The sequence below is a fragment of the Phoxinus phoxinus genome (assembly GCF_949152265.1).
Source record: "Phoxinus phoxinus genome assembly, chromosome: 3".
Taxonomy (NCBI): Eukaryota; Metazoa; Chordata; class Actinopteri; order Cypriniformes; family Leuciscidae; genus Phoxinus; species Phoxinus phoxinus.
Genome location: NC_136878.1, coordinates 43,610,974 through 43,624,967, shown reverse-complemented (window position 1 = coordinate 43,624,967; position 13,994 = coordinate 43,610,974). Strand labels below are relative to the sequence as shown.

General features: G+C 35.9%; 1 protein-coding gene across 1 annotated transcript; it reads right to left on the bottom strand.

Annotated features, from left to right (window-relative positions):
* Positions 1–41: 41 nt before the first annotated feature.
* Positions 42–12,021, bottom strand: LOC306995639 (cationic amino acid transporter 2-like; the record flags this gene model as incomplete). The annotated part of the gene is made up of 11 exons (XM_079607419.1): positions 42–813; positions 1,117–1,225; positions 3,495–3,661; positions 5,557–5,681; positions 7,147–7,249; positions 7,486–7,622; positions 9,041–9,263; positions 10,215–10,351; positions 10,736–10,898; positions 11,015–11,170; positions 11,652–12,021. 11 exons carry the CDS (start codon positions 12,019–12,021, stop codon positions 683–685), a joined length of 1,821 nt encoding a protein of 606 aa, XP_079463545.1. The 3' UTR covers positions 42–682.
* Between the last annotated feature and the right edge of the window lie 1,973 nt (positions 12,022–13,994).

The window sequence follows — 13,994 nt, the reverse complement described above, 5'->3', positions numbered from 1 at the left end:
TAACAGAGGCCTGGAAAAAGTTTTTATGTTACATAGGGCAGGTCACAACCACAGCAGAGCCACATGAAGACATCTCTCTTACAGTATTTCTTCAGTATTTCATTGTGTTTACTCTTACACAACTTCAAGCTCAATAGTTCAACTGGAAGAACACAGAAAAAAAGTCATAGTAATATTTTTTTTTACGAGAAAATATAATTGCTCGTTACAAAGCACAATAACAATAAGCTATAAATAATGTGGTGTGGTGCAATGATGTTTGTTAGCTAATGGCATTTATGTACATTTTTGCATTGATCTTCAAAAGCCAAACATTGAACGTAACAGCGGTGACAAAGAAAGAGAAATGTCATGGGTTCATGCATAGTGCTTCCAGATTTTCTGTTATCTATAGTGTAGGCTTTACGATTAGTAACAATAACAATAAATATATAATGTAATAATAACTATGACACTGGGCCAGTACCCTCAAAGGTACTAATGTGAATATATAATATACCGGTAGGTTCAGACTTTTATCACAAAGAGAGTGTACTCGGTCTCAATCATCATATGTGTACAACATTTTGTTTTACAATTTGTGATACAAATTCATTCTCGTATATAATTCAGATTTCAGTACGAAAAAATCTAATATACAATTTCCCTGTCCGAGGTGCAAAGCACGAGACTAATGTTGGCTTTAAAACTTGGTTTGGGATCCATTTATTTGCATGTCCTCCAGTTTTGTCTCAAGGATGGGATGTTTGGGAGACTGATTTCGTTTCCTCTGTACACTGAAGTGCATTCCATAACAGAAGTAGATGAGCAAGCCTATGTTTCATTAGAAAAGACAATTATACTTCAGCAAGTATACACATCCACATCAATTTATACTATATTTGCAGTTTTAGGAGATTTGTAAACATGCATACAGTACATACACACACATATAGTGTATGTGTGTGTGTATATATATATATATATATATATATATATATAGAGAGAGAGAGAGAGAGAGAGAGAGAGAGAGAGAGAAATATGGACTATACATTGTACAATATATTATATTATGCATAAGACAATTGTGTTCAAACTTTTAACTGACAGTGTATGTATGGCTGTATGTTGTCTTACCCACTGCCATCCACACTGCATAGCGAATCCATGTATCACTTCCCAGCTGGACCATTAAGTAGACATTGATCAATGTACTGAAAATTGGAAGTAGTGGCAGAAGTGGAACCTACAGGAACATTTGAAAATGTTTCTGAGGACTAATTCAAAAAAGAACTGTTCTTAACAACAGTAGTTCTCAACAGGTGGACCGCAAAAAATTATTTTGGTAAAGGGTAACTCGCCAAAATTGAACCTAGGCTATTTTTGTTGATCTACCCGAGTATTTTAGTTTTTGGTCAAAATGCCCTTTGAATGAGAGTGCTAAAGACTTATTAAAGACTTATTAGAGAAATAATATACTTCAAAATAAGTGCGTACTGGATGTAATGTTTTTGGACACTTAAATGCATGTTAAATGCAATTAAATGCAAATTAATTATTATTTAAATTTATATTAACTTTTGACCCACTTAGTAGGACTTAACGACATCTTTATATGTAATTTCATAGTTCTGTTGTCTTTGAAAGTGTACTGCTGAATGTACTGATAAGCATTTATGGTAAATAAAATTATACTTTAATGTAATTTCTATTGAAACATGTAGGGTTATGTCTTGTATTTGAGTATATTTGTGATTACACATTTATAAGAATGAAGTTGCAATTTAGTGGACTTCAATATAATAACTTTTCAATCAAAAGTACACCTGAGTGGCCTTTTATTGCAACCCTGATAAAAACTCATCTGTCATGGTGAGACCAGACAGAGGCCGAATTTTTTATAATTTTTTTGGAATGGATGTCAATGGAGGAGAGGCTTCACTACGCTGAATAAACCACTTTTGTGAGGAAATAGCTTATCATTTAATGAATCGACAGCCCATTGGGTAATCTTCAACATGTTTGCTCTTAGTAACATTAGTATTGGATTGATCTATTTTTAGAGTTTGCACAGAAATAAAATGCTATTTTATAAGAGAAGTCACGGACAATTGTGTGACAGGTAGGCTATATTTTATTTTACGGCATTTCTCATTCATTCACTCACTCATTCAGTGATTGACTGTCACACAAATCTGAACGAAATTCAATGACATGTAATGACGAAATGCATGATCAACCTGACGAAAAGATATATATTTGAATGTTATCCACATTATATTTCATCTGCAACAGCATTGTAAAAAAAATTTAATGAAACTTTTGGTCATTAAAGGATTAGTTCACTTTCCAAAAAAAAATTCCTGATAATTTACTCACCCCCATGTCATCCAAGATGTCCATGTCTTTCTTTCTTCAGTTGAAAAGAAATTAAGGTTTTTGAGGAAACCATTCCATGATTTTTCTCCATATAATGGACTTCAATGGCAACCAACTATTCAAATGTTCAAAGATGTCCATCTAAATGCAGCTTAAAAGTCTCCACATAATCCCAGTTGAAAAATAAGGGTCTTATCTAGCGAAATGATCGGTCATTTAAAAAAAAAATATATATATTTTTTTTTAACCAGAAATGCCCGTCTTTATACCATCTCTGAGATGCGCCACGCATTACATTATCACGTTGGAAAAGTCACGAAAATGTTTTATTGAAAAAATAATAAATTAAAACAAAGATGTTGGAGGAGAAAATGAGATGGAATTTTTCACCCTTTCCTACCTTTTTTTGAACCGGAGTACACAGACAAATAACTAAAATAGATGACGTGACGCGTGGCCTTTCCAACGTGATGACGCAATGCGTGGCGCATCTCAGAGATGGTACACAATGGGCATTTGTGGTTAAAAAGTATATAATAATTTTTTTGTGTGTGAAAATTACCGATTGTTTCGCTGGATAAGACCCTTATTCCTAGACTGGGATCATGTCTAGACTTTTAAGCTGCATTGAGACATACATTTGAACCTTCTTTGAACATTTGAATAGTTGGTTGCCATTGAAGTCCATTATATGGAGAAAAATCCTGGAATGTTTTCCTCAAAAACCTGAAGAAAGAAAGACATGGACATCTTGGATGACATGGAGGTGAGTAAATAATCAGGACATTTTTATTTGAAAGTGAACTAATCCTTTAACTTTAAAATGCATCATAATGCAAATTGCAAACTCCGAGATCTCCGCATGAAAAACCCACGACTGGCAGATTAACATGCTATAGATTTCCCTCCGAAACGGTAGGAAATTAAAATAATTGAATGTGGAGAATTTTAACTGTGACAAAGCAGCAATTTGGCACTGTATTGTTATGACAACTGTATAGTTGTCGAATGTAAAATCTAGATTCCGTAGCAAAACCAGTTGAGAACCACTGCAACAACATCTAGGCACATTTTGTTTATGCATTACTTAAAAATGTAAATGTTGTTGTTGCCTTTTTCACCCAGTAAAAACTTACCATAAATACAGCCTTGGTCCTATTCTGTGGCTGCCGCCAAATAATAATGGTAATCACGACAAAACCCACCAAAACCAAAGTGATTATCAGAATCATCCACCACTCCTCAATCAGACCAGCTGGTACAGCTTTTGTGATGATCACACTCAGGATAACCGCTAACACAACTAAAAAGGACATTAAAAGTAAATAAAAAATATTGAAACATTGAAATACCCATTGAGTAACCACAACTATTAAAGACCTGTTCACACCAAGAACGATAAGTATAAATATAACTAAAATGATTGATTACTTTATTATCCCCATGGGGAAATTTTTGTTGCTTGTGTTTCAACATGCATATATACAAAGAACCAACAATATACATAAATATAAAAAACACGAAAAACACCTAATAATGATAATAAAAATGGATAAAAAAACCAAAATTAAAACTATAATAGTGTCCACATTTTTGGACAGTATCGTTCTGTTTATTGTAAGTGCGCGCTGCAGTTCCCTTTCGAGGTGAAACTTCGACACTGCATCTTGGTATTGACGCTATGGAGAACGCCATCAGTGTGACCGGTGTCTGAGGCATGTTTAAAGAAACACATATAATCATTGGCAGACGGCAGTGCCTGAGTTACACGTCATCCGCTGAACTGAGTTATGTAGGGCAGTATAGATTGCCTCCACTTTGTTTACCTCCCTCCCCAACTACTGTTGGGTTTTGAAGTAGGGATCTATGCTCCCCTTTGTTTGGATGTGTGCTCTACTATAGTCCTCGTTCGACAATGTTAATTTAAAGACAGAAAGTTTGCCTGCGGGCATCCTACCTTGTCATCTGTTGCGTACTATTGTCTAGTACTAAATGAAAAAGACAAAGCGCTAGGTATAGTGGGTCTTATGTAGAGTGCCTTGACTCAAAGCAGGGAATGGGCTGCCCTCCAACAGAGACTTTGGGGTCTTTAAGTTGGGCCTAAGCTCCCCTTTGGCTTCCATGGGGTTTAGAGCTTGGGTGACGAAAATTATTACGTAAACTGCATTATGTCCTACTCCTTTGTCTCCCTTTCCTGAGTAAAAGTTAAGGATGTATGCTCCTCCTTGGATGAGTGGCAAAACTGAAGGGAGACACTAGTGTACCTCTTGAGATCAGGGGAGTGAGGTTTACACACACAGCTCTTACTGACCAACGTCCGTTACACTCACCCCTGTAAACCTCATTCCCATCCGGGTCACGGCACCAAATACAACCGGTTCTACTTGACCCGCTCCAAATGGGATTCGATCCAGGGTCACTGGCATGGGAGGTGGGCGCTCTAACAGGGACTTTAAAGACCGTAGCCTAGCGACAGTCTCTAGCGCGCCTCTTGAGGCCAGGGGAGTGAGGTTTAGATGCACAGCTCTTACTGGCCTACGTTACACCTGTCCTGCAAGGGTGGGAGGAATGTAAAGGACTTCCCTTGCTGTAGGGCATAGAAGAAGAGTCTTGGTTTAGAGTAGGGCTGGGTACCGAGTTCGATACTTTTTAGGTACCGACCGAATTGCCTCGATACTATCGGATCGAAAGATTTTGAACAATACCCCGCCCTAGTTTAGAGAGTAGACTATATGACTATACCACATGGGATGCGCCTATAGGGTTAGCATGCTTCTGACTCTGGTTAGTTGTGGTCTGGTCTCTGCTATTCTTTATATATTTAGAATGATTTTTAGAACTATATCTTTATCGTTATAGTTATCCTCCTTGGTGTGAATGGGCCTTAATGGTGCATTTATGTCAGAATGATTATATTTACAAGTTGAGCAATACTATAGAGCAGGGAGAGACAACTCCGGTCCTGGAGGGCCACTGTCCTGCAGAGTTTAGCTCCAACCCTAATTAAACACACCTGAACAAGGCAATCAATGTTTTCAGGATTACTAGATAGACTCAGGCAGGTGAGTTGTTATCAGGGATGAAGCTAAACTCTGCAGGACAGTGGCCCTCCCAGGGGATTTTAAGGAAGTATTAGCTACACTTAGTCAACATAATTGTATACTTTTCAAGCATGAATAGATAAAAGCCGAAACTCACCGGTAAGTACGGTCAGCAGAGACACAGCTTTTGAACTTGAAGCAGAAGCATATTTAGGGGGGCGAAAAGGATTCCACTTCTGGACTTGTGATTTCTCACTGATCTCAGCTTGCTCTGGTTGGTACCTGCATGGACAAAAATACTTTTATTGCACAAGTTTTATTGTACTGTTGCCAGTAATTTACATCAAACTTTGCTGTCTGAATATTTGTGTTCGCTCTGGATATTACGCAATTGTTTACTGAGCACTGCCAGTACTTTGTCTGTACTACCAATGCTGAAATGTTTTTGAGGAAAATACTAATTATTGATTATTACTGTGGAAGACTATTTGTTTTATTTGCTTGTCATTAACTTTTTTTGTCCACAATACAACATGAATATGAGTTTAAAATCCATGTGGTTTGTCAATAGCATCGAAAGCAACTTATGATACTACGATACTAAAAATATGATACTTCAGGCTATTGAGGAATGTATATTTGTTTATCCCGCAATCATTATTGTATCGCATTGGATTATATGTTTTGCCCCCCAAAATAAAACTGTAGCTTTGATCATAAAAAAAACATTTAATATAATCTTACTTAAGACATATTATTGGCAAAAAATATAGAGTGACAACAGATATTTATGCATTTTTTGCAAGTAGTCTTTATATCTATCTATCTATCTATCTATCTATCTATCTATCTATCTATCTATCTATCTATCTATCTATCTATCTATCTATCTATCTATCTATCTATAAATTACAAGAACATCTGTCTGTCTGTCTGTCTGTCTGTTATTCACATATCTCTCGAACCATTAGTCCGATGGATTTCAAACTTGACAGGTGTCTTGCTACGGGTACGAGTAAGTGCAGTGCCAAATTTGATGTTGTTTGTATTAGAAATGCAAAATATATCGGTAAATATATCGGTAAAAGAAGCATGCTTTTGCATTGTGTGGTTGTGGTTTAAAAATAAACATTCTGACATAGGCTAAACACTCTGTCTGCTAAACATTAAGTCAGCTACTCTGTTTAATTCTGAATATTGTATTTTATTCTGGTCCGCTTAACGTAATCGCTACTGTGTAATATTAGCGTATTTTTGCACTTTTGATTGGACGCTAACTGCCTGTCATTGTCTCTATAATTGTAATCTGCACAATGACAACAAAGTTGAAGCTAATGTAAATCTAATCTAATCTAAACTCCTGCTACCTGTACACCGATACCCTAATACATGTCACCTAATATCACTATTATAAATTGTTATGCAACCATGTAGTTAGATTTTCCATATTTATTGTATGTCATTATGTCAGTATCAGTATTTGCTTTCAACCATGCACAAATAAAAATGTCACTGAACTTTATAGAGTAATACTTTTTGTCTAAAGTTTCAATAACCTTTAAAAAAAAAACATTTCTGGCTACTATATTTCATAAGTCAGGATTTACAGGGTTATGGTGGCATTATATATTTCAGTGTGAATGTATTTTCTGCGTGCTTTATAAAACCTGTATGGGCACTTCAGGGGGGGGAAACAATTGTAAATAGATTATTATTTCTATGATATGTGTCTTTATCTGTATCTTACCGAAGAATTAAGATGCAGATGGCGACGAGGGTGTAGGCAAAGAGCGTTCCAATAGACATCATGTCTACTAGAGCCTTCAGGTCAAACACCAGGGCCATTATTGCTAAAATCACAAATAGTTCACTCTTAGAATTTCAAGACAACCAAATGTACATGTAATATAGTAAACAAAATAAAAAAAAATTGTTGTTCTAAGTATTCAACTTCAGTGAGCTTTGGGACAGCCCTTCATGCCTTTTTAGCAACAAGGCCCTACATATGTTTATGGAATGAGGCTAAGGTATGTCACTTAGATTAGTTATTATCATGGTGCATTACTTTGTTCTCGATCAGAATTACCTGCTATTACTCCAGAAGCAAGTGTGGCGATGACAGGGCTCTGTCTGTCACTCATTTTACTCAGTGGTTTGAAGAGCAGCCCATCTCTGGCCATAGCAAATAGCACACGGGGCATAGGAAACATGGATCCCAGCAGACTGTTGGGAAAAGTGCATGGAAAATAATCAGGGGTTTTTCCCAAAAGCATCGTTGGCCAACTATGATCGCAATTTCCATTGAACTCTATTGATAACGACGGAACTTGTGACCATATTTGTCTTTGAAACGCTCCCCAGAGCGTTACTGACAGACAGGGAACTTGTGGGAAGAGACTTTTTTTTTAACATTCAGCTATAAAAACCTATTCTAGTTTACCTTAAAAACAAAGAAAATCAAGATTTTGTAAAGGGACATAAAGTCATCATGAAATCAAAATAGACTATTCTTGTTTTTGTTTTTTTAAATGTAGTATTGCAGTATTTCTTATGAACTTGTCATATTTATATTTTTTTAATTGACCTCGTTATCTTAAATCCAAATAACTTTCCCTCCCTCTCGCAGTGACATCTCTTCTCTGATGATGTGTTTACTGGCGTGAGGGCGGAGCAACCTGTCACTCACATGAGATCCACCAATAGCAAACCACCTCCATCCAATCAATTCCCTATGATCAAGTCTCGTCCTACATTTTTTCTTAATTACTAAGTTGTTAAATAAATATAAAGAACCTGATGAACCTGGATATCCAACACAGGTATTAAATTATTAACTTCCAGTTGATGCAGGACACATCAGAACAGAAGTTAATTATTTAAAGCTATAAGCAGAGCTATGCATTTTCGGGAATTTCTTCGCTGTATTCTCGCTTTTTGCTCGCAGGTTTCTCTATAGAGCTCCCCCTACAGCTTCAGAATAGATATTTGACAACACTGTCGTAAAAACTCGTTGGGGACTCTCTGATACCAGAGGCTAGTAGATCAACGACATCAAAGCAGACGGGACATTCTTTACAACGTCTTCTTCATTCGGGTTCGAACAGCGTGAGGGAGCGCAATAATGACAGATTTTTTTTTTGACATAAAGCAATTCGTTACATCGCGAGACCTGATATCACGCAATACCCCCTGAGGTCGACGGCCCAAAGTTGCAAGGGTGGTTTTTCCGCTCACAGGCACCAGAGGGAAGCGAGACGGCCACCATTCAACAACAAAAAAAAGTCATATAACTATTCCAATGACTCCGAAGCTGTTCAGTTAAGGTAAATTAAGCTAAAAAAAAACCCTGCATAGTTCACCTTTAATACCTGTGGACCTGTGTTCATACTGAGTATCGGATCGGTGCATCCCCAGCATCAACATCTATCCTTGACAACTGTGTTTGACAATCATAGAGTCCTGCATTATCCATACTACATTTCACTTTATTATGCTAATTTTACCAAACCAATGGACACACTTTCCTTTTTAGTCCTTGAGCATCTACTGTAGTATCTTCTACTAATCATGCAATGCTGTGTTTTATAGTCCTAATAGTACGAGTCTAGTAAGTGCTTTATAGACCATATGTGATGCTTTACCTTGTTGAGAGAGCACACAAAGATCCAACAGCCACAGCATACTTTGCAGGATCCCAGCCCACATAAGTGAAGGCTGCGGGTAAGGGACTTTGAACATTTAGTTGGTAGTAGGGCATCATGAGGGTGAGTGCAGCCGAAACGCCGAAATAAGCCAAGAAGCAGATGAGAAGAGAAGCCACAATTCCTATAGGGATAGACTTCTGAGGGTTTCGTACCTCCTCACCTAGATGACAGGAGACAGAGATTTAAAATACAAGTACAAAAATCATTTAGACTAGTGAATTAGACCTTCTTGTATTGATTCCTGCTATGCTGCTTATATATATGTGTGATTTGTATGCTATATTCCAAGATTTCTGAAGATTTGCGTGAAGAACAGACCAAAATATCAATAATAAGTTATTCATACAAAAATTTCATCTAGGGATTCTACAAATTGCCATTCCTGCCTATCCACAATAAAGCTTGTGTGGAGAGGAACCTTATCAGTAAATAATGCCTTGAATTTTGGTCTGTTCCTCACATTATAGTATGAAATTCAGAAGACACTGTGGAATTACAAAAAACTGAAAAGATTATTCAAAAATATTATGTTTGTGTTCCACAGAAATAAATAACAGGTTTTGGAGCATGTGGGTGAGTACAACAGAATTTTATATATTCAGTTTCTTATCAATTATGAATATCGCTATAGAGCGTATTACTGCTTTTTCAGCGGCGTTGGTTCCGGAAGCATTTGTTTCACAAATTTTTCCCAATGTTTTTTTTTTTTTTTTAAAGCATTTTAAGGCATGAACCAAATCAACCAGCTACTATGAGGAGAACCACAACATTACAAACTTTTAATTTGAAGCAAAATCATATTTGAAAATTGGACAAAAAGATACAGTAATAATGAAAGAACTACAATCCCATAAACCATTGCAACATAATCTAAACGAAGAAAAATAAAACTATTAATTTAAAGTGGTTGATTATCTAAAGAAATAATTTCTATATTCTATAAGTTTATTGCAAAATATGCATATAGGTATACAAATATTTAAGTATTTTGAGAGCATATAAAGCGAGACAAACGGAATTATGTAATTTGCGGCACTTGACAGAGCTCTTTTGCTCCCTGCAACTCTCTGATTCGTGCAGGAACCAGACTATTGCACTATTGATGAAGTACCTGTGGTTGCAATGCAGTCAAATCCCACAAAGGCGTAGAAACAGGTAGCAGCTCCAGCAAACGTTCCCTCAAAACCAAAGGGAAAGAATCCTCCAGCTCCAAAACTGGATAAAGTTGCATTTGAAACTGAAAGATTTCTAAAAATAAAAACAAAATAAAATAAAAGCACTGTTAAAAAAATGATTTCAATGTAGCAGATAGATATGGTAATTAAAAACAAGCAAACATTTTTTGCATTTGCAAGCATTTTCAAATAGGCTCTAAATTTTTCAATTAAAATGTTTTGCAGAGTCATAGATCTAAGGGTACGTTTACATGACAACGATGTACCAAAAGCGGAAAAGTTTTTCCTTCGTATTTTTTGCGTACAGACGATTCTATTGTCAAAAAGATCCTCGTTCACATGGATCACATGGTTTAGTTGGAGACGGTGTCGTGTAAAGTAAAACGGCCCCTAAAACATGCAGGTTTAAGTTTTACCATAACCACAAATGCTCTGAAAATTTCATAAAGCAACATACGCGGTTATTGTGTAGTTCAAAATGTCCTCCTGTGTTATCTGCCAATTTGCAAGGTCTCCCTTGATGAACCCAGCAATGATGACAAAAACCAGAACTACCATATTTACAGCTGTGAAGACCTTATTGACAATGGCAGACTCCTTCACCCCAAATGCCAGGATACCTGAGAAATGACAACAAATAACACAAATCTGACTCATGTTAATTCTCATTTTGAATTGTATTACTGTGTTTTACCATAGCTCTTTTGACAATACATATACTGTAAATATTACTTGCCTGCCAAAACCATTATAAGGCCAGCAGCAAAGAAGTCTGGATATGAAGCGAGGCCAGGTAAATTCATTGGTATATTGGCTCTCAAATAACTGGCGATCTTATTTCCAATCAAGTCATCGAAAGTGCCACTCCAAGCTCTGGCAACACTGGATGTGCCTGTCATAAACATTTAGTCATTTAGCAGACGCTTTTATCCAACGCTATTCAGATCAAGTCATTCAGATCAAACAATTCATTTATTCATTACAGACATTTGATAAGCAAGATTATAGGTCATATACTGTAACTATTTAGTGAGCCATGAAGTAAATAAATAAATCTTGTCAGATTAATATCCATGTAAATGTCAACGGACTTGTGTTTACGATTCTTTTGAGAAATTTAGCCTTGGTTGATTCTGCAATATTATGTCTATAAATATTGTGATTATACTCAAAATACATTAAAGCTACATTATGTAACGGCGTGCTTCTTGCGGAAGAACATTGTGTATTTCGAGGTACCAGTGGAAACATGTTTAGGACGTCTTATCAAAGCGGAAGGACACATCAATAACATTTTTTTTATGACAACCAATAATTCCCGGAATTTTGAACATCCATAGTCAATGAATTATTTAATGTTTAATTGTTCTTGCCTATGATGTATGACAGCAGCAAGTTCCAGCCGGTGATGAAGGCCCACACTTCTCCGACGGTGACGTAGCTGTACAGATAGGCAGAGCCGGTCTTGGGAACCCGGGCGCCAAACTCTGCATAGCACAACCCCGCAAACACAGACGCCACTGCCGCAATGAAGAATGACACAATGATGCTGGGCCCAGACACTGTTCTGGCCACCTCTCCAGAAAGCACATAGACCCCGGCCCCGAGTGTACTTCCCACCCCAAGGGCCACTAGGTCGAGTGTGCTTAAGCAACGCTTAAAGCTGGACTCTTCCCCATCGGGCTCCAGTGGCTTTCGCCTCGACAGGCTCTTCAGAAAGGACAGCACCTTGTTACAGGACATCCTGAGACCAATAATACAGGTGATTATGTAATAACACATATATGCAGCATGTCTATCATTCTTTAGAATTATGTTAATAATGGATATATTTAATAGAAACAGATTTGCATTCTCTAATTAAGCACTGTGTTGCTCTTTAACTCTTCTATCTTTTTTTTTAGGCTATTATACTTTTAAATCCAGGCTATGAAAGTATGAAGTATGAAAGTATGTATGAAAATATTATAAAAATGCCGTGCCTTAAGACTTAACACGTACAGTGCTTCTGGTATCAGGAGATAATAATACATTTTAATCGCACATAAAATGCAGCTCAAAATACTTATAGGTCAGACCATAAACCACTTAGAAAAAGCAAAGCATAAAGACAAAAAAATTATTGCATGTTAAAAATGATTTCTGTGATTGTTTATCACAGCTTAATTTTACATTAGAATAAGAAATAATGTGTTGTTTCAACTTAAAGTATGTGTTCCTGCTTGACTGAAAATATTAAGTTTACTTAACTTAAGCTTACGTTATGTTGGACATTTAAGTTCAATAGTGGGGACTGCATTTTCTCTATTTTATTCATTAAGTGTTTTGTTCAAATTGTATCTTTTTTAATATTCATTCTTTTGAACCCATTTTAGTTAAATTTCCATTAGTTTATTTTCCTTATTCCAAATTAAATGTTGAAACGTGACCAGTTTTCTTCACTGGCCTATGCCTATTTAAAGCACTCAGATTTATAGATACTATCAAATGAAAGCAAAAAAAGTCATATAACTTTAAACTGACTGTAAAACAAATGTACGGAACTTAATGTTTTATATTTTTATACAAAATATATATATATATATATTTACTGTATATTTCACTAAATAATTTGGACACTAAATTGCTAAAAAATCAAAGCCATATGTCTAAACAAGTTGTGTTCTGAATTTGAAGTTGATATCACAAAAATTGTTGTTAAACTGCGATGTCCAGTTAGCCTGGTTGACACCAGACCCTCAGTTGTAACTGGGGAAGGTTCATTCACAGCCCATTTCCAACAGTCAGTCTCTCAAATGTCTCTGGGCGCAATTGGATAGACCTAAAACCAATCAGCGCTATCGTCATCTTGTCCAGCTAATGTCCAGTTGGATGAATTTTGAGGGTTTAAGCTTTCAAAATTATGATAATTACTCAAATATGTGATAGGGAAAAGGGCAATAAAAAAGCATGCCAAGTGCCCTTACTTGGACACTGACAGTGAAAGTTAATTTTCAATCGTTCATTTGTGGAAGACTTACAGTGCTTCCGTTATCAGGAGACAATAATAATGATAATTAAAAAAAATGTATAACATCATTCATAAAATGCAGATCAAAGTACTTTATGGTCAGAGCATAAGCCACTTAGAAAAAAGCACAAACCTTAAAGAAAATAAAAACAAGATTTACAAAAAAAAGAGAAGAAAAAAAGAAGAGGAGACAGGTGTTTAAATGTATTAATTAAAGACTATGGAACAAATGCTTAGAGCCTATATCATTTCATTTGGAAAGAGATTGACTATTTTTGGGCCTAATGTCTAAAAACTGGTTCACCGATTTTTTATAGTTTGCATTATTATCCTCTGATTTTGAATGTTCAGAAGTCATACATCTCAAACCTTGCATTGTAAGCACATAATATCTGGTAAATACTCTTATCTTGCTTTTATGATGTTGATGTTTGCTTTATAAACTCATTAAAACCAACAACATGTCTATTTTAAAATCTCTCAAAAAAATTAAAAAAGGCTCTTTTTCAAAAATCATTTTAGTTAAGGAATTTTACTGAAATTTATTTTGTAAGTTTTTGTATTCTCTCTTATCTTAAACAAAAACACAAAGTGTCTCCTTAAACTATCTTGACTTTGACTGTGAAGCATATAAAACTGAATTAACAGAACTAACTTTACTTTAATCACAGCATCAGTAATGAAGTATCTTACCTGTATGTGTAGA